Source organism: Aulonocara stuartgranti (assembly GCF_965226115.1).
Source record: "Aulonocara stuartgranti genome assembly, chromosome: 14".
NCBI classification, from domain to species: Eukaryota; Metazoa; Chordata; class Actinopteri; order Cichliformes; family Cichlidae; genus Aulonocara; species Aulonocara stuartgranti.
In genome coordinates, this window is record NC_138950.1 from 18949194 (window position 1) to 18976527 (window position 27334).

The window sequence follows — 27334 nt, forward strand, 5'->3', positions numbered from 1 at the left end:
TCAATCAGCTGAGCTTTATTGTCTTAACTAGAATATGATAATGAGCACAATCTGTCTTAGAGACCAGTATTAACTCCTGACTAAGAAATTCTTTGGACAAGCTGACAGACTGTGTCATGCCACTCCTTGCAGCTGCAAATTACTTTTGTCTGGATCCACACATAATTGAAAGGAGCTACGATGAATTGTTTTTACGAAGTGCACCAAAATGAAGACAGAGGTCACTTGTATCGTTACTCGAATAAAACAACAATATTGTACAGAAATAGCCACTCGAGGTCTAACATGAAGGAGCACAAAAAAGGAAAAAACCTTGATCATTTGTCCACATTCAGATTGTTGTGCACTCAAATGTCATCAGTATCTGTTTAGCTTGTTGTATTTTCTATTGCAGGCTGCCTTTTTAGCTCTTGCTCTCCTGGAACATTAAGATCTTGAGTGCCTGGCGTCTGGCAGCCCAATAATGTGTCAGCGTTGTTGCTTTGGACAGTGTTACTCTTCTGGTCAGAAATATGACTCTCCAGTTTATAGCTATCAAGACCTCTGCTCTCTTCGGCTTGCTGGCTGTGACTGTGGCTAGCTGAAATACTGTCCCGCCGCTGGCCATCGTTGGGGCTCAAACCATCTGTACTACCATAATTCTCACTTTCTCCCTGCTGTGTAGTGCTGCTGTCTGTTTGTGTGCAGCCTCTTGTCCCATCTTTCGACTTGCTGTCATGCTGCTGGCATCGTGTGATCTGGCCTAATGTGATTTGGAGCTCATTGAGGCGCTGTAATACATAGCGTCTCTTCAGTTCCAGCAGGATTGTTCCATTACGACTCAGGCTTGGCATGTCTGTTGGAGTTGCCCTCTGCAGAAGAATAGATCACAGAGCATGTATTGTAAATGATGTGCCGTAAAGATATGACTGAGTTCATGCACATAGTCTCGAGCAATAATGCAAATTCAGACACAGATCACGTTCATGCATACTGATTTACGCATTTCTCTTTTAAGTCAAGGCTGAACATCATCATGAATATCGTAGATTAAAACGAGTTATCACCATTCAATCACTGCAATGTGCCATTTATATGTATGAAATGCAGTAATAGCAGATACTGGCAAAATCAAACGAGATCATTTCACAACGCTGAAGTGAAACTTGGATGAAATCAAAACACAAAGACATCATTTAAAAGCCCTTCACAACACAATTAAATTAACACAGAGATTCATGTTTTGGATTATGTAATTATATGTGCAATGTATAATGTTCCAGCTAATTACTGCAGAATGGTTTCCAGCGCTGTTCTCTCTTTCCTTTAGCCATGTGCTCACATCAGCTCTCTTCTGTAGTTGCGTGCTCAGCAGCAAGAACGACTCATTCATGCGATCAATTTCTTCCTCTATACATGACATCTGGAAGAGAAATAATGGTTGACGGTTCACTTAAATTAAAATTCTGTTTCATTTTTCATATTTTTACCTGCACTGGTGTCCCCTTTGGTGGTAAACCTAAAACAAACAAAAAAAAGAATAAAAATGTGTGTCTGGAATCTGTAGAATGGAAAATACAACAAAAAAACACCAAACAATATGTGAATATATGAAGCACAAAAACCACCCAATGCACTTCAGCCCTCAATATCATGGTTTTATGGAAACCTTGAACTCTATGCACCAGGACACTGAAACAAAAGTCTTTTAGGTGCTTAACAGCAAAAACAAAACAGAAAATCTCTCCAAGACTTCATATGATGCTTAATGATGTTTTATGTTTTAAGTGGCAAAAATGAAATGAACAACATCTGCATGAAATCACAGATGGGCTTGTTCATCAACTTTTAGGGCTGGAATATTATTATGGGCATTGTTTCGCAAGACCGCTTGCTGATGTCACTGAGGCTTCATGGTCAAAAGCAGAAGTTTAAATCATCAAATCAGTCCATGCATAAGAAAATAGTACAAGACTGCAACAAATGTCCACAGAATTTCAGCTGATCAACACATGATGATGTTTTGTTCGCAGCTCCTTATACATTTTCCTATACTGACAACAAATGCCACAACTGTAATTTTTTAAATAAATTAATTTTGCAACCTTTAGCATATGAACTATTTTATTTATGAAGCTGGTGAAGGTCTATTTTCCCTTTACTTTTAGATAGTAGCTTTGCAAAGACCCCTTAATGTGATATTTATTGTTTTACAGCAATAAATGCACCGTGAAAATCCTGTGAGTATTTTATGTAATAGTAATTCTTTTTGAATTACTATTACAATCAACAGTTGTCTTACCTTTGTCTGTGGTCTGAGCTGGAGTATGTTTGAGTTCAGAAATGAGCTGCTCCAGCTGGAAATATTTGTATTTCTTGAGTCTGAATTGGCAAAAAGGGAGAAATATTACATATTGTAATATAAATATTTTGCTGAAATGACAAACCTCATTTATTCTGCTGTAATCGTTATCTGTCTCACCAACCTGCTAGCTAATAGGTGCTCAGTGAAGCGGGCTTCAGTGGGAACTCTAATGTTGAGAAATTCCTCAACTAATGTGTTATTCCGCCCCTTCAAAGCATCAAAATTGGACTGTTAAAAGAAGGCATAAAATGTTATCTGCCTCCATTTTTATACTATGAGAATGATGAGTGAGGTTTAAAGAGCACTTACACACCTCTGCTGTGCTCCATTTGAAAGAAACATTGAACAACTGAAGGCTTAGAGCTGAAATGGCCTCATGGAGTGCTTGCATAAAGCTCTGGGCTTTGGATCCTGGATTAAAAAATACATATACAAATCTATATATCAGTGTTTTTAAAGAAGATTACATACTTTGTGCTTTCAAAGTTAATTGCCAGGGATATTACTCTGTACTATATGACAGTTGCCAAACGAGGACACGAGACTGTCCTTCAGAACTGTCTTCTATTGGTTTTTCTCTGATTACCAGATGCTATGTGGGCCATTGACTGCAGGATGACAGAGATGAAATGTCCCACGTGTTGAAGCTTTGCCTCTGACAGATACAGGATTTGATTGGTCGCATCAAAATAAAAGTCCCTGGAGCAGTGTGACAGTAGACCCCCATTAGAGGAAGATGGAGCGAATGGAATCGACTTGGCCAGCAGGAGAAGAGCACTGGGGAACATGGGGCAGTTTTCAAGCAATTGCATCACCTGACAACCAAACAAAAAAATGGCAGAGTCCTGTGGGGAGAGGTTGTCCAGTGCAGTCGGGATGAGCTGCCCATCATAATTCCCCTTTGTAGAATTATCTGCAACTCCTAAAAAGGAAAAAAAAAAGAGATAATTTTAGAACTTGGTATATGTTACATTGATCAAATATTATGTGTGTTTTAGAGATCTCGTTATAATGTTTCTGTACCATTGCTAAAATATTGTTTTGACTCATCCATGGTGAGATTTTGTAAAGATTGTTGGATCTCCTGCAGGGTCTTGAATAGAGGTGATATCATGATAAGCTTGGACAGGTCATGATCACTTAAAGAAGGAGCTGTGCTCTGTATATGGTCTAGGACACAGAGAAATAACATTAGCAGAACACACTATAAACTGACCAGGCATAGGATTATGGACACCTGGTATCTGGATCAGATGTTAGTAACACATCTGTTATGTCCTGTAAGTTGTTTGTCCAACACAACCCAAAGATGCTTGATGCCGCTGTTGACTTGCCTCCCATAGTGCATCCTGCTGCCAGGTGTTCCCCTGGTAAGTGATGCACATATACGCGGCCATCATGTTAAAGAAAATATGATTAATCAGACCAGGCCACCTTCTTCCATTGATCGTGGTCCAGTTCTGATACTCGCGTGCCCATCGTTGGAGCTTTCAGTAGTGACAGAGGCATGGGTACCCTGACTGGTCTGCAACTGTGCAGCCCCACACAAAACAAACTGCGACGCCTGTGTAGTCTGACACCCTTCTGTCAGCATAAACTATCTTGACAATCTGAGCTACAGTAGCTAATCTCTTTTGTGATAACATGGGCCAGCCTTCCCTCCCCTTGTGCATCAGCGAGCCTTGGCTGCCCATGACCTTGTCACTGGTTCACCACAGTTCCTTCCTTCCCCCACAAGATCTGCAGTTTTGGAGATGCTCCAGAGAACGCATTCGTCTAGCCATCACAATCTGACACTTGACAGACTTGCTCAAATCCTTTTGCCTGCCCATTTTCCTGCTTCAAACACATCAACAAAATGTTCATTTGCTCCCATATCCCACCCACTAACAGGTGACATGATAAAGAGAAATAATCGCTTCACCTCTTGGTGTTCATAATATTATGCCTGATCAGTGTAATATTCTGATATTATTGTACATGCATACAAAGTAGTGATTTATTCCTTACCGGGCTCGTGTGGAAGAGCTCCTGCTTTGGTCACATTCACTGAGGAAAACTGTGGATCATTGAGTGAGGAATTTACTCTCTACTTTATAGCATAAATACACAATACAGAGAGAATGCCACTGCAGTACCTGCATCAAACACATGTTAGTGTCATTGGGTTGCATGTATCCAGCTTGCGCCTCACACTCTCTGGTATCGTGATGACCTGTGTGACAGTACAGGGGACCAGACAAATCCTGGTTCTGCCAAGCGTCTCCTGTCAGCCTGCATAAGAGAGTTTCCACTGACCTGACCAGAGCTCCCAGCAATGACATGCAGGCCTCAACTTGAATGATGGAGATGTTCAGTTACATACAAAAAAAAAAAATTAAATTGTGACATAAATTTCCATTTCTCTTAATGTACAACAAGAAACAGCCAGCATGCTTCTGTGTGATGGTCCACAAAACACAACACAAACCACATATTATCATCTTTACACTTTGGTGTTTTATGCTAAGCTAAAGTAATTGTCTGTAACTTTACAGCTATGATGCGTGCATGTGGTTCTCAACAAGAAATGAAGAATTCACATTTCCCAGACTGACTAAATATCCCTTTAATGATCTATCTTATTATTAGAGACGGTCATTCATCTTCAGTAGAAGACATTACTCTCATCCTCATGATCATCATCATTTATTTTTACCTTGTGTATGTCTCTCCCCCACACTGCTGCCTGATGGTTCATCCTTCATTGTTTTATGAACTAATATCTCTTTAAGGAGGCTCATTTTTTTATGATCCATATTCTCCAAGGCATTCTGAAAGAAGGATAAAGAATTTTTATTCTGTTTCCTTGAGGGGAACAAGATTGCATTATTATGTATGTGTTATGTATGGACAAGCAAGTCCATAAGTTGTTCTTATTAATGGTTCATAACTGACCTATAAAGTGTGGTAAGTGATTTACTCATCATTAATAAACAAAACAAAACAACAACAAAAAACATTAACTGAAACTTTAAATAAATGACTTCAACTGTTTATGAGAAGGAGCACTTCTTGGATTCAAACCGCTTCTCTTTGAGGTGCTGGTTTGATGGTAAACAAATAATAAAAAGTAGTTGGGGTATCAGTGAGAGCAGCAATGCAATGAGGCACCATTAATCAGTGTAAGGGGGTCTCACATGCTAGAGGATAAAATGGGACACAGCCAGACTCCCAGCAAACATGGTTGCCTAGAGCATGGGTATGAAGTGTAAGGGCCAGAATATAAAATTAGTTTGACATTCCAGGTGTAAAGGATCCTATAAGAGTAGTCATTGTAAACATTGCTCAAATGTACTGCAGATGTTAATTTGATTTCACCTCTTAAAAGGAGTTTGCTATTAATCATTTTATTAATAAAAAAACGTATTTGCCATCTGCAGGCTGTAGTGTCCCAGCTGCAAAGTTGTTTTTTTTATTTTATTTTATTAATGGTAGAACGAAAAGACTATTTAACTACTCTCTGAACTGTGTGAGGAGACAACCACACAGATATGGAGAGAACATGGAAAATATGGAAACTCCAGATGTCATGAGTCGCTGTGTGGCAGGCAGGAGTTGGACCCAAAATGCAGGCACTCAGGCATGAGGTTTAAACACAAAAAACTCAGCTTTATTTGCTGGCAGGGGAAAGTCATTAAAAAAGCAAACTAAACTGGAAACTCATAAACAAAACTCACAGTGAGACAAAGGGAGATCCACACAGCATGAGGGACGACACAACAGTGACCAAGAGAAACACAGGGTTTAAATACACTGGGAAGTAACGAGGGGAATGAGACACAGAAGGAGAGCACAGCTGGGAGAAATCAGAACTGACGAGACAAGGAAGCGTAAACTGAACACACTGAGATAAGACAGAGACTTTCAAAGTAAAACAGGAAACACATAACACAGACTGAACAAAAGACACAGACTCACATGCAGGCACTACAACAGAGGGAACAGAGACGTGGGACCAGGGCAGACACAGACGCTGACTGGACACGGGGATATAGCGGACAGGGGAGACAGCAACTAAGGATTACACAGAGTCAAACCATAAGACATGACTCTAACAAAGAAACCAAAGCATAGAAATGATAAATAATATATAAACTCAAAACCCTGGCTCAACGGCCCAGGCATCCTAACACCGGATGGTGGATTTAAACCCAGTACTTTCTCCCTGTGAGCCAACAGTGCTAACCACTACATCGCCCCTTTGTCCTGTTTCTAAGCGCTTCCTATCGAACATTCACTGTTCGATGAATGAATTGGCAATGACTTGGGGTCAGTTATTTGTCCAAGGATGCTTTGGCATGCAGACTGAAGCAACCAGAGACCAATCCACCAGTAAAGCAATACATCAATCAACCGATCAATATATGACCTGCCCTACCCTCAGGGCGACAGGCATCCCCACCTGATGGATGTCTTTTAGGTTTTGTACTAAACATGAACTGTGGTGGCAAGATAATTTATCCAACAGCTTTACTGGATTATTCCATGCATTATTTATTACAATATTAAAACTCACCTTGAATGATTCAGTGTGTTGACAGATGTTTCTATAAAACTCCTGTATGTCTTTGCGGTGCCGGGCCAGCTGTGAGGCTATATGGAGGTTCTGATCCTCCAGCTTGTCGTAAAGAGTCTTCACATTAAACTCCTCCAAATCACAGCACCCTGGCACTCCTCCTAAACAAGGCCAGTAAATGTCAACAATGGGAAAGATTGAAATGGCTTGAAAAAATAACAGAAGGGCCTCATCATGACATCTTTAAGATCTGAGGAGATGATCTTGTGAAGCATGAACGCACATTGAAATTATAAGCTCAGTTTGGCTCCATAGTAATTTAGTGGAGTCGGTCTAGCTTTCTTTAGTGGTAACAGCACAAGCCATTACAGTATGATATAAGCCATTATTTTCTTTATCGTCAATCAGATGTGGAATAGGCTGTTAACTGCTAGCTGGTCATGCGTGATGGTTTCATAATGGCTAGGCCAATTGGCATTTAAACGCCCAATCAAGCTGCATGAATAATGTAATAAGCGTCAACTGAGAAACATTACCGTCACCTCCACTATCAGAGATTAGAAAGAAACAAGGCAAATGTAGTGAAAAGTCGATGAAAGGGAGCTGCCAAAGTTTGTTTTAGTGAAAGTTTTCTGGAAAACTTTTAGTCTTTGGTTATTGGCCAAGTGGTCCAAGAGGTACAGAAAATTTCTTTAGTGAATTTGATAAAACATAGTTGCAGTAAGTCATAAAAGTAAACTTTAAATGCATTTCAGACTTAAGTTTCATATACTGTGATACCATATTTAATTGAATACAAATTAGAGCATGTTTAGGCCAAAAAATTACTCTCCATCACAGTTACACATTTATTGCAATTGCTTGAAAACCCATAGATAGATAAAAAAACAAAAAGCACTGGCACAGTATTAAACAAGGGGCTTACCTCCTTTTGAAATAGCAGGCTCCTCAGCTTCTGCTCCTTCTCCAACACCTCTACTACCAAGGAAATCACCTTGGTTTGGGACCACTAAGCTGAAAAACAAAGACTCGAATTTTGTTTATTTTCACTTGTTTAAAAGTGTTTTATGTATTTTTTAGAACACAACGTCAGCACTGCTGTCACACCAGTATACCTTTCTCTGCTGCATGCACACTCCACCGGACAGAAAGGCTCCCCGAGGCTGCGCCACTTTGGCTTTATCCTCCACTGGGAGACAAGCTTTGCTTTGCTAGGTCGCAAAACTAGTACTGTAGTGGTCAGAATTACGACCACAACCAAGAGCAGACTAAGGATCCCTGCACACAGTCAGCATTGTGTCATGGTGAAAGCTAATTCATTACAATAATACCCCTGTAAACAGTTAGTCAGCAATACAAATACCCACCAGCAATCACTCCCCAGTCGGGCAGAAGGTTTAGTTTGTGTTTCTTGACAATCCCGTGCTTGACCAATTGTGCTGGGGTCATGGGTTGAAACACAGCAGCCCTGGGGCCACACTCTGTCCCCTCCTCACTGACTACCACTACCAGACTCCACTGTGGGACAACACTGTCAACAAACACGTACTTCCCCGTTTCAGAAAAAACATGGGCAAACCTGGCAATGGAAAGATGACGAAGAGGAATACAAATTAGAACATGAGATGACGATACTGTGTGACCACAGTTATATGAGGATATGTTACCTTGAGGAGTTAAAGTTTGTTTGCTTCATGAGTATCTGTAGATGTCTAAAGGCACCAAAGTCCCAGCTGGGGTTGCTGTTAAACAGGTGGTCTTTTTGATAAACTGGAAAGTGGCTGAGATGGCGGTCTAAGAGAATTCAAAGTTAGAAGTAAGAGGACAGTGGTTTAAAAAAAAAGAAAAAAAATCACACACTGTGATAAAACCATGGTAAAAGTAAAAACAGCTGTACCTGTGTGGTTGATGGTGAGATGAAAAATGAGCATGTCACCAGAGGAAAGACAGGCAATGGGGTTGGGGATTCGAGGTAAGACAGCCAGATCTGCTGTGTCTCTTCTATTTCTGGGTCTTGTTTTTAGGACTTCTATTGGCTCAGTGAAGAGATAGCATTGTGTCACAGATTGCACAGTTTTGTCAACCAATTAAAGCCAAAATGTTTACAGTTAATTGGTGGTAGATACAGAAAACAAACGGATTGCATGGCAAAAGAAAATATATCAATCAACATGTCAGCTCTAATCACCTGACAGAAACTGATTGATGACATCTTTTTGTGTGGGAATCCAACCAAACACTCCTTCAGAGTCAAACTGGACCAAGTGTGTTTTCCCAATATTCTTTAAATGGATATCTGGTCCTAAAATATTTGTTATTCTCTGAAAATAAAAGGAAATAACACAAACTACAACACTAGAAAAGCGCATGTTATTTTGTATCTATTATGTTGGAGAGAAAACATAATGTAAGGAACAATTGTGCCATACTGTGTTTCTATTTTAACTATAGTTTTTCCAGTTGCTGATATTTGTCAGTTTTTATTTATATGTAGTGTTAAGTATGTGTTCCAATACACATTCACAGTAATGCCATGCTACACCTTGGTCACAATAATAAAAAAAATATCCTTAACTTGAGAAAAAGATATTTTTGTTGTTAGACAAATAACATGCACACTTACAGTACTGTGCAAAAGTCTTGAGACACCTTATTTCTTTATGTTTTATTAGGAAAATAGGTGCAGAGATTCAATTAAATTTTCAATTCAACTCAATTTTATATGCATGGCACCAAATCATAACATCAGTCACCTCAGTGGTAAGAAAGTTAAAGACCCTACAATAACAGTGTGAAAAACCTCAACAATCAAACAACACCCTATGAGCAATCATTCAGGAAGGAAAAACTCCCTTTTAACAGGAGGAAACCTCCAGTTCAGGCAGGAGCATCCATCTGCTGCGATTGGTTGGGGGTGAAACATGTACAAACATTAATGGAAATACAGTATAAAGCTGCTTTTGGCTGCACCCTTGTTGCAAATGGGGTAGCTCTGCAAATTGCTTGATTTGGCACAGTTTTATGCTTTTCCTGACCCAACCACAAAGCCAGCTACCTTTCACTTGCCACTACACTACACTACATTACAGTAGATGGAACTTATATATACATTATTTAAGGCAAAAACGCAGTTTGTAGAATTCTAATGAACTTAAGTTAATGTTTGGCATGGCCACCTTTATTATTTTAGAACCTGAACTCTCTTCGGCAAGATTTCCTCTTATTAAGAGTTGTTCTCCAGGCTTCTTGAAGGACATTCAAAGCGTGTCTTTGAATGTCTTTTGTTCTTTTCTCTGTCAAAATTGTCCCACACTGCCTCAGTAATGTTGAGGTCCAAGCTCTGGGAAGGAACGACACTGTGCCATTGTGTGGTTTTCCATCCGCTTTACCTGTTATGCTTTTACTGCATTGGCAGTGTGTTTGGGATCATTGTCATGCTGAAAAGTGAAGCCGCTGCCAAACACACACTTTCCAGGTGGTACTGCATGGTGGATCAAAATGTGACAGTACTTTTCTGCATGGTTCCATCAATTTTGACAAGATTCCAAGAGCACAGGCTGTAATGCAGTCCCAAACCATGACACAGCCTCCAACATATGGGACCTGCTTTATACAGTTTGACAAATATTTGACGACAGCTCCAGTTCTTGTACAGTTTGGCATGTGCTTTTTCTGGCCGTTCCCTTCTTTGACTATGGTTTCTTGACAGACACCCTTCTGCTGAGACCATGTCTCATGAGACTTCGGTGAACAGCACATGGATCAACTGAAGTGCCACATGCATTTCTCGGGTCCTGTGTCAGAACTTTGTTGGATTTTTTCCTATTTCTAAAGGAAATGACTTGAAGATACTTCATATATGCTACAGAAAGTTGTTAGGCTTAGCCCTTCTTTGTTGGTCATCCACTTGGTTCAGTTTCCTCATTTTTAAGGACACAGTGCATACCCTGCTGTCATATGTCATGTTTTCAGCCAATAACTTCTTGGGAATTGGCATGTGGGTGCAAAAATTACTGTTTTATGCCTGTTAAACTGTTATCGTTGGGATCTTTCATAGTTTCAACCAAAGAAATAGGAAAACAATATATGTGATTTTGTGACAGCCTGCGAATAACAAAGTGCCTAAAGATACAAATAAAAAGGCAATGTTAAAATAAAACCCTGGAAAAACAGAAAACCTGGAGAACTCAAGCCAACTTTTAAAAATCACAAATCTGGCAAAATATAAAGAAACGAGGGGTGGCTCAAGACTTTTGCACAACACTGTATATATGATGAAACTCACAGAAAATGAAAAAACCTCTTGCTGGAATAACTTGGAATAACGAAATACTTTTTCTTTGATGGTGAGCAGACTTCACTATTTATCACTGTCACTTCATCATATGCAATGATATCACAAAATCTGCAGTTGCAACATTTTTTCACATCATGCTGAAACCTTGTCAAATGCTGTGCCAAGCTTTCTGCCTACTAATTGATGTAGCTAAACCCTACAGTGTGAGGAGTCGCTTGGCTGCGTCAGTACAGTTCTAATGTTGTATTTGTACTTGTTTTTCAAGTATCCCTCCTCTCATTCCCGCACACATTTAGAGTAACTGATCACTAATTATAAGAGAAATAATTGAATTGGATAGCTGGATATCCTTGCAAGGTGTAGCTGATCAACAGTTGTCAGTGGCCCATGTTAACCTTCCATCACCTTTGCCCAGACCATGCTATGGCTTTCTTTGATGCTGAGCAGCAGGTGTCCATCTGGTGAAAGCTGAGCAGAGAGCTGAGGCAGTCTGGAAAGGCAGGATGTATTGCAAAGCTCCTCAGCAGACACGTATCGCTCACACTGGCAGCTGGGGTGCAGATAAGGCAAGAGACAGAAAGGCAACATATCAGGCTGTATACCAGCTAGAATCCTAATTCACTTCTTTATTAGATGTAGCTTTAGTAGTTTTTACAGAGCAACAGTAAATCGGACTCGGCTTACATGATTTGGTAAAGGAAAAAGGTGATAAGGTGACTCACATGCCCATCTCCGCATCCAGAGTTCCTCCATGTGGTCCACAGGTGATACTGCAGGAGTGGAGGGACGGTGACACACACTCTCTGGATGCTGCCAAGCGCACCTCTCCTGTGGCACATCGTCTGTTCACCTGAAACAAACAAAAACTCAGACTTCCGAAAGGGCACGCAAGGTTTTTGCAATATGTTGCATCATGTGTGACTGAACCTTCATTTACACCATAGTATAGTCTTCTATAGTCTTCTAGGCAAAACGTATTGCAAAGGGAGTGAGTCAAACTTCAAATCTTGACTGGATTTTTTTTTTTTTTTTTTTGGTTTAAAAAGTGGAAAGCTTTTCATGTGATTCATGAAAAGCTCTTTTTAACGTTAGACACATGAATGGTGTTTTGCAGGTGAGTCTACAGAGTTGCGCAGGAACAAAAAGAAAATTAGAAAATTTCACACTGTCAATATGTCTTTGAAGGTTCTCAGTCATCCAGGTCATCGTAGTCTAAGGAGCTTGGAAAGAAAAGCGTCTGGACTTCTTTGAGTTGCTTGAAGACGTTTCACCTCTCATCTGAGAACATTCAGAACTGAAGAAGAAGCTTCTCGGATGAGAGGTGAAACGTCTTCAAGCAACTCAAAGAAGTCCAGACGCTTTTCTTTCCAAGCTCCTTAGACTTCACACTGTCAAGTTGAAGTGTAAGTTTTTTGAGTCAACAAACGCATTATTGAGGAAAAAAATGCATAGATTAAACCAAATACCTTAATGGTTTTAACTGACCTCAGGCTGACAGTCCAATTCACTATCGGCAGTAGATATTTTAAAATCCAGCTCGTTATAGAAGATAAAGCCAGTTCTGCACAAACATGAACCATCTGAATACTGGAAAGCACGGTTCTTGCCAATGCAGGTACAGGAAAAAGAACCTGAGAAAGCAAGCGACACACGGCATGGCAGTTTGTGGTCCTGATTTCCAACTCCTCGCAACAAAGTTTACTATAAAAACTTTTTAAATCAGTCTGTTATTTACTGCTCTAACCAGCTTGTGAGGTGGAGGAGCTACCACAGGGGAAGCAGGCCTTCTGGGCAGGCAGGTGGTTGAAGGTGTTTTCCAGACACAGGCGACAGTCATCCATTTTCTCAGCACGAGTGAGGTTGCCGAATGAGCCAGGTGGGCAGGATATCGGCTGAGTGGATCCCAAAGGGCAAACATAGCCAAGAGGGCAAGGGTTTTTCTTGTAGTTGTCTGCACCTGTTGCATTAAATGTGTATGAAATGAGAAATACTGTACAATTGAGATCATTTAGGATGATGAAAAATTCCTGCCAAAACGTATATAAAGTACCTGGGGGGCAGAAGTATCCTGGTGGACAAGGAAGGCATTGCAGAATGGAGGCTAGAGATGGACGATAGGTGCCCCCCTCACACACAATACAGCAGCTGTTTTTGGACCCTCTGAGCCCACTAGTGTTGGCAGGCATAGAGCCGCCTTCGCAGGACTTCATGGAAGAGCTGTTGGCTGGGCAATAGTATGGAAATGGACAGCTGTGGAGCATGGTAACAGGGTTATTTATAAAGCTTTAAACCACATGAAGTAGAATCAGTCAAAACCTATCAAGCTTTCATCATTTAAAGCCTCTCATTTTTTATATCACACAGAGTGGACACTTGCCTTTGTGCCAGATTTAGCTTGTTAGAGCTGTCGTGTACTCACAGTTGTTTGGGGCTGTTGTAGGAATGAGATCCTTCAGGGCAAAAATAACCTTCTGGACAGGCTTCAGGCTCAGCAGTTTGGGGTCCACAGTACGATCCAGCTCTGCATGGCCTCTCTGAAACCGCACCTAGATTATGATCAAACACTTGTTACAACACTCACTGCTATGTTTGGAAAGGAAGGAATTTAAAATGGTTCAGACATCGCATCCAGAGGCTAAAATGAGCTTTCACATAAAACTATTCTGAGAAACCCACCAACAGGACACTGATAGGAAGCCCGACAGGGTATCCCTTCAACGTTGGGTTTTCCTGTATCCTGGGGGTGTGGGCAGAAGGTTCCCCCTGCACAGAGTTCACACTGGCTGGGTGCAGCAGCTCCCGGAAGCTGCCTCATGGTGCCTGCGGGGCAGAGGATGGGAGGCCCAGTCCCACTACACCAGAAGCCAGGTGGGCAGGGATGTTTGGAGTAGTCTGTCAGCCCTACAACAACAACCATTTTCTAAAAACAACAAATCACTATATAGTGTGACAGATATATGAACCACAAAGCTTGCTAAAGTTTTTTTAATAAGCCTTCCCACAAAGGCAGCAAAGGCAGCAAAAGAAAGGACCGTAACAACCTGCTGCACATTATCCACTAGCTAAGGCAACAATATGATTTAGTGTCAACCATAAACTTTTGTGAGAGGACCAGAAACAAGGTTGTTGTTTTTTTATTTGAAAATTCAGTGCACGTGGCCTCATGTGAAGAGTTAAAATTCAATGCCTTCCCTCACATCATATTTCTTTCATTCATAGTTTAGGCACAACTATGATAATGTGCACCATATACTGTATACGGACATTAATGCAGTCTTGAAAGGAGCTGGCTTTGAATTGCCCTTGCAGATGTGCATTAAAACCCAACAGAGAAAAAAAGATTACAGATGTATTTTAAAATGTATTACAGTGCACCATACTGTAGGCACGGGGTATAATCAGAACTGAATAACAGAATGGAATAATGTGTAGCTTTTACAGGGAAGGAAAAGGAATCTGTTACATTTATAGATTAAATTTGAGTTCATCTTTTAAAACATGAGGATATGGCGTATCAGACCTGTGCTGTTACAGTGTGAACCAGGTGGGCATGGCAGGCAGTCACCCTTGCTGTGTGCTCCAGGAGAAGCTCGATAAGTGTAGAGAGGGCATGGCCTGGCACCAGTCCCTCCAACAAAGTCGCCACCAGGCAGACCATCACAGTAATGACCAGCAGGACACAGATGAGCAACTGGGTCTCCTGCAAGCAAACATCACAAAAAGTTGTTTAGGAGGAAAACAGGTTTCTGATACTTGGTATATACACGAACAATTTTTATGCTACAAGAAGAGATCAGCCTCTCCTATTCTCTTTCATCAGATCAGAAAATTTAAGTATCTTGATTAAAATTTTGTATTTTTACCCTTAATACTTGATTAAAATGGCTACAAAACTTCACTCAGTTCATACCAGATTTGCACCAATACTGGGGTGGGCAAGGTAAGCAATCCTGTAGGCTGGCACCTCCTGGGGAGCTTCTGATGGTATTTGCAGGACACAACCGAGCCTGTTTTGTGCCTTCGGGGCAATAGAAACCTAGAATAAAGGAAACATTTGGTATTTAACAATTTATTTAGCTAAACTACAGAGAATAAAAGCATTAACATTGATTTGTTGGTAGTTTCTTCTACATTGTTAGTTTTTAAAATTATATATCTTTCTCTCTATATATGCATATTGCACCTGGTGGACACGGTCCAGCACACTGCACACCCCACTGGCACTGGGTTAAGTTAAACACTGGTCCCTGAGGGGTGAAATCTGTGCTTCCAGAAACGCAGATATACCCTGCAGCACAAACACCTTGGATCTTACCACCCCTAAGGAAACATACAGTTAGTTAGTCAGTACATAAAACCACAAGATTCACTCCATGCAGCCAGAAATATATGCCTATGCACACATAATTAATTTAGAAGAATCTGAAACGTATGCTCCATTTAACAAATACAAAGATAATAACATCATCTCTTCTTGTTTAATGTTTACTCTGAGTTGATTATGATCATGCACATGAAGGCAGTCATTTAGTTTTGGCAGTGAACCGTGGCTACTGATCATGACATACTTGTGCATTCTGATGTGATAACAGTGAGTGTTTGTCTTTGAGCACTGTAACTGATGATTACAGTGTTCAAAGAGTTGATCATGACAGGAAGGGCAGTGGAGATACAATGTATGTTAAATGTTAAACGCATCATCCGCTGTAATTTGTGATGCTTTGCAAAATCTTAATTACTTGGAAGTAATTAAAAATGGCTAAGAGAACAATTTATGAATAATTTATAAGTTATTAAAATTAAATCTGTAAATTTATGTTACTAGGTCTCATTCTTTGAAAATCTTAAGAACCAGCAATTTTATATGAGCTATGCATTGGTCATATAGAGTTAATATAATGCATGATGTTTAGCCTGCATGCCAACATTTTTGACATAATGACAATTAACATAATGGACGCTATTATAAAGCAATATAGGATTTCTAGGAGAGATGATCGATGAACAAGTTTTAAGAAAGAAATGTCCAACTCCGATCTGAAAATCCAAATCACAGCACTACATAAGATCCATTTAAAACCGCAATAACCTTTCTGAATTATTGAAAGAGATAAAGTTGCTGTCGTGCTCCATGTTTTAATAAACTCAGTTAAAATTATCAGTAAAGCTGATATTGCTGGGTATCTTAATGAACATTTTCTATCAGCTAGTTCTGTTTTTAATGAAAATGTGGTCTCAGAGTTCTAATTTGAATCCCATGTCTTTTTCATCTATTACCTCCATATCAAAAGAACCCATTTGTCTTTAGATCAATTTCTTCAAAAGGTTTGAAATCCATTCATCCAAAAAAGTCATCTGGACCTGCCAATCTGATTCCCCGTCATCTAAAGCTAACAGCTGATGCAACTGCTGAGCCTGTTCCTCATATTATTATTTCTCCAGATTTTAGGGTGATTTAGTGTCCAGACTAATATTGCTCTAAAATCTGTAAAGCAGCCTATGTTCTCCCCTTCTAAAAAGTTTCATTTTAAAGAATTATAGCTAAACTTTCCACTCTTGTTAAAACTCTGGTATTTGCAATAAGCTCTTTGATGGCTTTAGATCAGTTCATAGTACCATAATATGTGTGGGTTACAAATTATGTTGTTAATGCATTTTTCTGCCTTGTTTGTTGATCTATCCAAGGCATTATATTCTCTTAGTCAGACTCGGTTCTCTGGGCCAAATCTTATTTAGAAGCTGAACTGGGGCAAAATGGAAAGGTACTGAAGGCATTGTCAGGGATCGAATTTGAGGAAGAGACAAACGACTGCATGGTCTCAGTAGATGTCAGAATAGTGATTTTATTATACATATGTACATATGGGGAAGATGAGCATCACAAGCCTTTTAGAGCCGATCTCCCCCGAACAAGCATCTCACAAGGCTTTTATTACAATGATGACGTCAAGTCCCATGATAAGTATCAGTCAGTTCTCAGAACTCAGGAAGTTCCCCTCACTCCACAAGTTCTCCTTATAAGGCCTCCAAATGTTTCCACTCAGCCCAGCACTCAGAGAAAACCAGTGTGTGGTGTGTATATCTATTCGTGTCTATTGTGAAAGTATATCTATCAGAAAACTGTCCTATTCTTACTAAGTGTGTGTGTACACATGCATGTGTTATATAAGAGCGTGCATGTACTTTCAAGGCCTGTGTACGTGCAGAACTGAACATAGAACCAAGGCAGGGTCCAGCAGGCCCCACAGGCTTCTGAGTGATTACAGAACTGTGAAACAGCTTTAAGCAAATAACATGAATAGTACAGAACAACAATAGACTGATTAAAGTACTGATAATCTGTGTAGATTAATGTTAACATAGATATGGTTCAAAGATTATTCTGTCAACTGGTTCAACAATGGTAAATGATTAATGATTGATACTTCTGATTATAACTGTGATCATAAGAATACAAAATAAAATATCTCCTGGTCACAGCATATACAACTTTTAGAGCAACATATGGTACCATCCAGATTTTGCTTTTTGTTTTTGGAACTGGGGTTTAGGGTATCTGGTTCGATAGTGTATGTATGCTGTTATGTTCCTTTATTTATTTATCAATAAATATTTTTAATTTGTAAATTTATAATTTTGTATTGGTGTGGCTTCTTGGCGTGGTCTCCCTTAAAAAGAGATTTTATTCTCAAGGGACTTACTGTTAAATAAAGCATAAATAAATAAAATAAATAAATATGTCTGTATACACAAGTTGTGCATGGGCCTAGCTGTATGTTTATCTAAGTCAGTGCACTGTTTCTGAATATTTGAGGGTGCAAGACGTGCATGGGACTGTGTACCTGCAGAACTTTCCTGGAGGGCAGGGTGAACACTCTCTCTCTTCCTGTAAACCTCCCAGATCTGAAAGGGTGTATGTCCCATTAGGACAGGGCTGAGGTACCATTGTTCCTAGAAGAAAAACAAAAGGTGGGATAAAACAAAAGCCTTTATTGGTCATCTCATCTTGATTTTGAAATAAACCAAGTGGATTAACATTCTTGTCAAAAGAAAGACATGAGACTAATATTGGTCTCATGTCAATGAATATGTCAGTGAGCTATAAATAAAAGTTTAAATCTTTTATTGTCCAGAGCTTCTTTTCAGCATACCTGCAGGGCAGAATGAATGTGGTGGGCAGGGTAGTGGATCTCCCACTATGGCCTCCTCACAGTAGAAACCAGGTCTGCAGGGAATGCAGCTGTCTGATCCCTGGTTAGGCTGGTACTCTCCTGTGGGACAAGGCAAGGCCATGGAAGAACCTTGCAGACAGTGGTGGCCCTTAGTTGGAATGAAAAAGGTGAAGGAACATCAGAGAAGTGGCACCAATTTAGCAGAAAATTGATATTAAACTACGTGGCACAACCATTTACAGTGGGGCAAAAAAGTATTTAGTCAGCCACCGATTGTGCAAGTTCCCCCACTTAAAATGATGACAGAGGTCAGTAATTTGCACCAGAGGTACACTTCAACTGTGAGAGACAGAATGTGAAAAAAAAATCCATGAATTCACATGGTAGGATTTGTAAAGAATTTATTCGTAAATTAGGGTGGAAAAAAAGTATTTGGTCACCTCAAACAAGGAAAATCTCTGGCTCTCACAGACCTGTAACGTCTTCTGTAAGAAGCTTTTCTGTCCCCCACTCGTTACCTGTATGAATGGCACCTGTTTGAACTCATCATCTGTATAAAAGACACCTGTCCACAGCCTCAAACAGTCAGACTCCAAACTCCGCCATGGCCAAGACCAAAGAGCTTTCGAAGGACACCAGGAAAAGTATTGTAGACCTGCACTAGACTGGGAAGAGTGAATCTACAATAGGCAAGCAGCTTGGTGTGAAAAAATCAACTGTGGGAGCAATCATCAGAAAATGGAAGACATACAAGACCACTGATAATCTCCCTCGATCTGGGGCTCCACGCAAGATCTCATCCCGTGGGGTCAAAATGATCATGAGAACGGTGAGCAAAGATCCCAGAACCACACGGGGGGACCTGGTGAATGACCTGCAGAGAGCTGGGACCAAAGTAACAAAGGTCACCATCAGTAACACACTACAACGGCAGGGAATCAAATCCCGCAGTGCCAGACGTGTTCCGCTGCTGAAGCCAGTGCATGTCCAGGCCCGTCTGAAGTTTGCCAGAGAGCACATGGATGATACAGCAGAGGATTGGGAGAATGTCATGTGGTCAGATGAAACCAAAGTAGAACTTTTTGGTATAAACTCAACTCGTCGTGTTTGGAGGAAGAAGAATACTGAGTTGCATCCCAAGAACACCATACCTACTGTGAAGCATGGGGGTGGAAACATCATGCTATGGGGCTGTTTTTCTGCCAAGGGGACAGGACAACTGATCCGTGTTAAGGACAGAATGAATGGGGCCATGTATCGTGAGATTTTGAGCCAAAACCTCCTTCCATCAGTGAGAACTTTGAAGATGAAACGAGGCTGGGTCTTCCAACATGACAATGATCCAAAACACACCACCCGGGCAACAAAGGAGTGGCTCCGTAAGAAGCATTTGAAAGTCCTGGAGTGGCCTAGCCAGTCTCCAGACCTCAACCCCATAGAAAATCTGTGGCGGGAGTTGAAAGTCCGTGTTGCTCGGCAACAGCCCCAAAACATCACTGCTCTCGAGAAGATCTGCATGGAGGAATGGGCCAAAATACCAGCTACTGTGTGTGCAAACCTGGTAAAGACCTATAGTAAACGTTTGACCTCTGTTATTGCCAACAAAGGTTATGTTACAAAGTATTGAGTTGTATTTTTGTTATTGACCAAATACTTATTTTCCACCCTGATTTACGAATAAATTCTTTACAAATCCTACCATGTGGATTCATGGATTTTTTTTTTCACATTCTGTCTCTCACAGTTGAAGTGTACCTCTGGTGCAAATTACTGACCTCTGTCATCATTTTAGGTGGGGGACCTTGCACAATCGGTGGCTGACTAAATACTTTTTTGCCCCACTGTATTACACATATGTCTGGAAAATAATAGAGAAGACATGGGGAAGTAATTCAGTTGGAGAGAAGTCTATATGTTCAACCTTACCTTGGGACAGAGGAATGCATATGGGGTAGTTGAAGAGAAGTCAAAAGGGCAGTAGAAACCAGCAGCACAAGGACCACTGGGGCTAGCCAGACCGTCTGTAGAGCAGTAGTGGCCAGCAGGACAGGAAGAACAACTCTCCATGGACACACCTCCTATGATGGGTGCACAATAGATAACAGTCAGAGAATATTGTGAAGGAGATAATGGGAAGCAGACAGCATGAGATCAGAAGTAGATCTCTTTTAAATTCAAATCCAGCAGCATGGAAATGCCTTTTCATGACATGTGCAAACATTACTGAAGTACCCGTGGAGTTGCGAATGCTGCCAAGAGGGCATGGAATTGGAGAGAGGCACCCTGCTGGACAGTAGTGGCCCACAGGGCAAGGGCCATTCCTGGGGAAGTTTTCAGAGCTGTGAGGGGCTGGTTCCATAGCTCCACCATGGCAGAAATAACCCTGCAAACATAAACCTGGATGGAAAAAAAGAAAAGAAAAAGGTGACACTACCAGTTTGATGCCATGTGAGGATGCAGATGTGAGTATTTTGCTAAAAAGCCAAAGTTTTGTTAAATCAAAATTTTAATCTCTGTTCACCTTGTGGTATGGAGGCTCCATATGCGGCACAGTACAGTCCAGAGGGGCAGGGTGTGCAGGCAGAGAGTGTGTGGGCACCTGTCTGATTGTTGAAAGTACCTGAAGGGCAGGGCTGAGGCAGGGCTGTCCCAGCAGGACAGAAATGACCTAAAGAGAAAGCAGTTACTTTATGTTACTGCAGAAATACAAATTTGGACAATACTGTTGCTATACCTAAAAGTTTAAAAATATTTAATTTGTGACTGACTTAACGTTTATTTTTACCATCCTCACCAGAGGGGCAAGCGGAGGGCTCTTTAGTGGCTGACGATGGACACGTGGTTCCTTTGGGGCATAATAAGCAACGGGCTGCTCCCGGGGCAGGACTGTAAGTGCCAGGCTCACAGGGCTCCTCATGTGCTGAGCCAATAGGACAGCTGTGGCCAGCAGGACAGAGGTAGCCATGGGGACCATTGGATGGAGTGGGACTGGAGCTGCCGCCCAAGCACACATACCTGTAGGCACAAACAGAGGAAAACAAACTGCGTATAGATTTTGGCACAAGCTGCCACTAGCAAAACTGTAAGTGAGGGGAAATCATTCAGCCACAATTTCAAATTATGTTTTGTGTGTGTGTGTTTCTTGTTTTGCAGTACGGCAGAGTGCAGCTCATGGCACAAAGTCTGGCTTTATTAATTCACTCAGGTTAAACTGAATGAAAAAACAGAAGCCCTTAATAGCTAGCAGCAGCCAAGAAAAACGTATCTGAATTGTTCTGTGTTTTAATTTTCCTCCACAATATGCCTAAATGTTCCAGTCTTCTTATTTACAGTCTAATACCAGAAGAGAAAGAAACCAAACTATTGGCAGACACTGAAGTGATTGGAAGACATTAAAAGGCCTTTAAAAAAAAAGTCACTATCCACTCTGAGAAAGAGTGGATTTGAAATTGAAAAGTAGAAGAGTAATAGTAGTGTTTACCCAGCCTGACACGGGAGCGCTTGTGAAAGCTCTGCTATTGCAGTACTGTCACAAAACAGTCCAGGGGGGCAGGGTGTGCATTCATCAACTCCCTTTAGTCCTTGAGCGATGGAGAAAGAACCAACAGGGCAGGGGAGTGGATAGCCAGTGCCTGCAGGGCAGTACAGGCCAGGTGGACAAAGATGACTTCCAGACGAATTTCCCTGAAAAAAGTAAGAAAAAGTTTTAATTATCTAAATAAAAGAAATTTTTAAAAAAAGTGTATCATATGTGATACATGACTTTTTTACACCTGTACATCATCTGTGTGATTTTTGTTTTTCCATACATACAATCAGACACATGCCGTCCTACTGTGAGCAATAAATTGCACATTGTTGCATTATTTAATTTGTCACTAGATTAAAAAACACTTCAGTTTCCAAAAAAAATGAATTTTATGACAATTTATTGTGGTTTAGGCTTTACAGGGTTAGAGTAGAAGAATGTATTTCACTGCAGAAGGTATCCTGGAAATGTGGCTCTTTTTCTTATAGTGTCTATCACACCTGATGGTACCACTGGAAGACCATTTATGACGTGCCAAAAAAGAGTTTTTTCTTCACAAATAAGACTGTAATACTAAGTTAAAGGTTGAAGGTCCCCTAAAATCATTAGGTAAATTTTACTGGCCAGCATCACAGAGGACAAGCATCACCTGATACTCAGTAGAGTTTGGACTGGTTGATCCAGCAGGACAGTAGTATCCTGCTTCACAGAGACCTGTCGGCTGGGATTGCCCAGACTGAGAGCAAAACATTCCTGCAGGCAACATAAATAAAATAAAGTCATCATAACAATAATTAGAAATAAAATAAGCTGTCATACTGGTTATGGTGAAGCAAAATGTTTTTATGTACCAGCAGGGCAGGAGAGACAGGTTTCAGGACTGGATGCTCCGAGGTGGTTCTGCACAGTCCCAGGTGGGCAAGGGAACTCCAGTCCTAGAGTCAGACCTGCAGGGCAGTAGTGACCAATAGGACACAGCACAGGCTGGACAGTAGCTTCACCTGAGCCACATTAAGAAAAAGAATAAGTACACACATTATAGTTTCTTTTTCTTCTTCTTCTTCATTTTGCTGCTAACATATTTCCTCTATTCCTCCTTTGCACAACCCAAACCAACTCTCAGCCTTGCCTCTCTAACCTTGTCTCCAAACTACTGCACCTGAGCTGACTCTCTGATGTACTAATTTCTAATCCTGTCCTCCCTCCCAGTAAAATCTTAGCATCTCTAGCTCTGCCACCTCTGCCTCCTGACTTTTTGTCAGTGCCACCATCTCCACATCATACATCATGGCAGGTTTCACTACCATCTTGTAAATCTTCCCTTTTACTCTTGCCTCTGTCACAAATCCCCTGACATGCATTTCCACCCACTCGACCCTGTCTCTTCTCTCCTTCACTTCTCTCGGGCACAGAGATGCAATTAACAAAGAAATTTAGCAACTTTGGAAAGTCCGTGTTGTGTAGTTTTAAATGTCTTAAGACATCAATAATTAAAACAATTTTGTGATACTGTGAAACAATGTCTCAGTTAGTTTGGCTGAGACAAAGAGACTTTGGATAAGCTCCTCATAATTATAAAGCTTGCTCTGATTATTATAATCATCCAAGAAGGACTTTAAAGAATCACAAGTGAATTTGATCTTGCAAATATTTTGGTAGCAAAGTATGGTAATGGATTCCTCTCTGGATTACTGCTGATCCCTGCAGGTAAATCCATGTTTCCCACCTTGACAGTAGTATCCAGGGGTACAGATGGTGCAGTTGTATTGATGCGTGTTGCCCGTTTGAGAGCTAAATGTTCCTGCAGGACAAGGCACCGGTGCTGGTGTTCCACTGGGGCAGAAGAAACCAGCTGGACACACAGCCTGATCTGCTTTGCTGGAGCCCCAGTCACAATAAAAGCCCACCCAGCAATCACCTAGAAGACAAGAGAGTAAAAGAAAAACAAACTTCTATACAGAAATTTACAAGTTACAATGTGTTGTTCAAAGATTTATGCACATAAAAGTTAAATTATTACAGCTGACATTTTGGGGGGCCTTTTTACAGCTTTATTTGAAAGGATAGAGTGAAGAGTGACAGGAAAATAGAGGGAGACAGAAAGGGGAAGACATGCAGCATATGGTCACCTGCTCATCCCAGTTAGCTAAACCGGCGCCCTGACAGTGCCATTCTGGGATTTTCCTACAGCATGATATGTGCTACCATAGAATATTAATATTTTAATAAAGATTAAATAGAGTTCAAATGAATAGATTGAAGTAGCAGAGATATTGCTGATCTTTCTCTCTGACTCTAACAGACCACTAGAGGTACTGCAAAGGAAAAAGGCTGTGATCCACAGTTGAAGTGAATAGTCCCAGTAACATGTGAATATGTGCTGTTGTCTCAGTTTAAGTACAGTGCCACTGGGGGTGTGGTTCCCCTATAGGAACATGTAAAGTGTCATTACAGGATATTAAACAGATCCTTTGCACATCAAAGTAGCCATCTGGCCATTTAGAAGATTTAGCTGTACAGACAGAGACTCTTAGTAAGATCACTTCATTGCTTGTGACGATAAGAATAGAAGAATAGAATAGAATCATCTTTAATTGTCCCACAAGGGGAAATTTGGTTGTAACAGCAAGAAGAAAAACACATATACAAACAAACAGGATACAGAAACATACACAATTTTCTTACATATTTACATCAAGGACAATAGTTATCAACTAATTTAGTCAAAACACTCTCACTGTATCTAATTCTATTATCCAATAAATCTACCTGCTCTGAGACCTTGCTGGCAGAAAATCCCAGGTGGACAGAGAGATCCAGTTCTGTTGTCAGTGGGGTTTGGCACTTTGGCACCCGTCAGACAAAGAAACCCAGCAGCACACGATCCTGAAGGCTCAACCAGACCTTCAGAGCCACAAAACTGCCCTGCCGGGCATACTAAGCACTGACCTGCAAACACAGACAATGACAGATTTCACTTCACTTCTAACAGCAAAACAAGCTCAAGATCAATCAGCACAGCTCTGAGGGTGCTGCATGTGGCTAAAGGTATCAATGTGTGAAGTAAACTATATTAGAGGGCACTAGAATAACACAGCAGAAAGACCGAAGTAACAAAATGCATGTAAACATTCACTCAATGACTCAATATAGTCTTTGATTTTTGTTTTTAAACTATGAAAGGAAGAACAGCAATACTATTGTGCATCAACACAACTCAGACCTGTTTTTGTATTTTTCATATGATAAATAAGCTAAAACTAGAATATCCTATTTGTTTCTGTATATTTTTGTATCTAATATATAATAATTCCTTTCATATTAATTTCTTTAACAAATGCATTTCCAGATATGCAAATTATCAAAAGAACCTCAGGTCTGAATAATAGTTGATTAAATTACCATAAATCATGTGTCTGAATCAAGCATTCATTGCCATATTTAGACTTCAATCTAAATTAAATAAATACAACAACTAGCCATGAATGCAACATAACTGCACTTGTCTCTATTTCCTATAAAAGTTCTGTTATTTTACCTGCACTAGTGAGACCCTGCAAGGGGCTGTAGCTGCCTTTGGGGCACGGGAGTGGCTGATTGTGTGGACTCTCCTCCTTTGGACAGAAATAACCAGCTGGGCAGGGCAGAGGGCTGGAGACTCCGGCAGAGCTCCCTCTGGTGGGGCTGGGATTCAGAGGCTGGCAGTGGAACCCAGGGGGACAGGGATTACACTCGTTCTGCCCTGGCAAATCCTGGAACCAGCCTGGCAAAGACATTCAGACAGTGAGGATATCGTCAGAAATGTCAGTTTTGTGTATTAACATTTTGATTACCAAGAGGGCATGGTTTGCAGTCATGTTTGCTTTTTCCTCCAGTCTTATTTTGGTAAAAACCAGGCGGGCAAGGTGAGGGGGCACTGCTGCCCTCTGCACAGTAGTGGCCTGCCGGACAAACACCTCCCGATACACTTGACATTGGAGTAGCAGACTGGGATCCCTCTAAGCAGTAAAAACCTAGCAGTAGAAACATTTAAATGTGTTCAAGTCAAGCAGGATAATAAATCATTTGACATAACATAATAATGAGCATCACTTTTTACCTGGCGAGCAGGGTCCAGACACTTCAGAAAGGCCAGGCTGTGAACAGTAAAAGCCAGGTGTGCAGCCTCGACACAAAGAATGATCAACAATGCCGATCTGCTCACTGAAAGCAGAGGTGGAATTTGAATTGATCATAGGTCATCTTGACTGTAAATGGATTTGATTACATATGAAATAATTCAAATAATACTAAAAGGCACACAATGGGCACTATTTAGCCACCAATATTGGACTATTTGTGTTGTTTTACATCTTCAGATCATTCGATGTTAATTGAGGTACTGAAAGATGTCCACCTGAATGTTCCTTTTGGGCATGGTTGTGGTACAGATGTGCCTGCAGGGCAAAAGAACCCAGGCGGGCAAGGGAATCCTGTCACATTGTCTAACGGTGAAGGTTCACTGGCTCCCTCGGCACAAACAAACCCTGCAGCACATTGCCCAGTGGGGGTAGTCCTCCCTTCAAGCAAATATAAATTAACAGAGTAGAAAAGTACATATATTTTTCCAACAATACATCAATACATTTAAACAGCAGTTGTCTGCAAGAAAGATCTGTTGAACGAAACAAACATGGCCAGAGAAATGTACCTGTTCCTCTGCAGTACATCCCGGGGTCACACTGTAAACACTGCCATTCCTCAACCAGTCCTGATATGTTTCCATAGGTCCCGGATGGACAGGGATGCTGATATGCTGATCCACTGGGGCAATAAAACCCTCTCTCACATGGAAGTGGAAGAGTCGTTCCTGACAAGCACATTTCAAATAGGAACATTTGCAATCATTTCTTAGAAAACTCGCCCCAGTTAAAAGGTTACATCTGGGCTCCAGCAGCTAAATGCTTTGTCGTTCCATCAGCTTTACCTTGCTCTTTACAATAGAAACCAGCAGGACACGTCTCGCAGCCGGCTTGACCTCGTCTGAACTGGTAGGTGCCAGGAAGGCAGGCTGTCTGTCTGGCGCTACCCTGAGGAAACCATCAGAATCATTTTATTAGATGTTATATGCGGAGAACAACATGTATCATCAGTTGTAATCGTAGTGCAACAATATCAGTGGACAGAGTCACAGCACAGGGACTCGGATGAAACACCAACCTGCTATATTAATGCACTAGTCATGAAAAAATAACAGAGCTGAGGAGGGGGGGGGGTTATGTAAAGACATCACATGCAATATTCATTGATGACTGACAGTAGCTTGAAGCCTGACACTACACGGCTGACCTTCTCACAGTAATGACCAACTGAGCAGGCATGTTGCTGTGGTCTTTCAGAGATCTGTCCCTCAGGACAGTAGTAGCCTTCTGCACAGGGGCCACTTGGCTCAGCC

General features: G+C 41.0%; 2 protein-coding genes across 3 annotated transcripts in view; one reads left to right on the plus strand and one right to left on the minus strand.

Annotated features, from left to right (window-relative positions):
* On the minus strand, positions 1-26918 carry LOC309687323 (uncharacterized protein). Its single transcript, XM_082502187.1, has 45 exons — positions 26867-26918; positions 26591-26749; positions 26297-26459; positions 26000-26103; positions 25734-25913; positions 25439-25663; positions 24670-24849; positions 23627-23818; positions 22752-22901; positions 22550-22653; positions 21853-22055; positions 21166-21386; positions 20893-21039; positions 20604-20768; positions 20298-20449; positions 18351-18519; positions 18042-18150; positions 15383-15519; positions 15110-15235; positions 14720-14899; positions 13876-14100; positions 13619-13745; positions 13250-13449; positions 12944-13156; positions 12685-12830; positions 11922-12049; positions 11605-11749; positions 9091-9223; positions 8800-8931; positions 8570-8696; positions 8270-8481; positions 8018-8180; positions 7828-7916; positions 6903-7063; positions 5043-5157; positions 4483-4679; positions 4355-4403; positions 3368-3514; positions 2931-3266; positions 2658-2755; positions 2466-2572; positions 2282-2361; positions 1470-1498; positions 1271-1402; positions 1-851 (listed from the first exon to the last, which is right to left on the minus strand). Exons 2-45 carry the CDS (start codon positions 26607-26609, stop codon positions 369-371), a joined length of 6900 nt encoding a protein of 2299 aa, XP_082358313.1. The 5' UTR covers positions 26610-26749; positions 26867-26918; the 3' UTR covers positions 1-368.
* The window catches only part of LOC309687686 (uncharacterized protein), a 236000-nt gene that overhangs the window by 204072 nt on the left and 4594 nt on the right, over positions 1-27334 (plus strand). The gene's annotated exons all lie outside the window — the stretch shown is intronic.

Coding starts and splice junctions, on each gene's coding strand:
- LOC309687323 (XM_082502187.1), bottom strand. Junction 18,520..20,297: donor ATGCATTCCTCTGTCCCAAG/GTAAGGTTGAAC, acceptor ATTCCAACTAAG/GGCCACCACTGTCTGCAAGG. Junction 8,697..8,799: donor TCTCACCATCAACCACACAG/GTACAGCTGTTT, acceptor GAATTCTCTTAG/ACCGCCATCTCAGCCACTTT.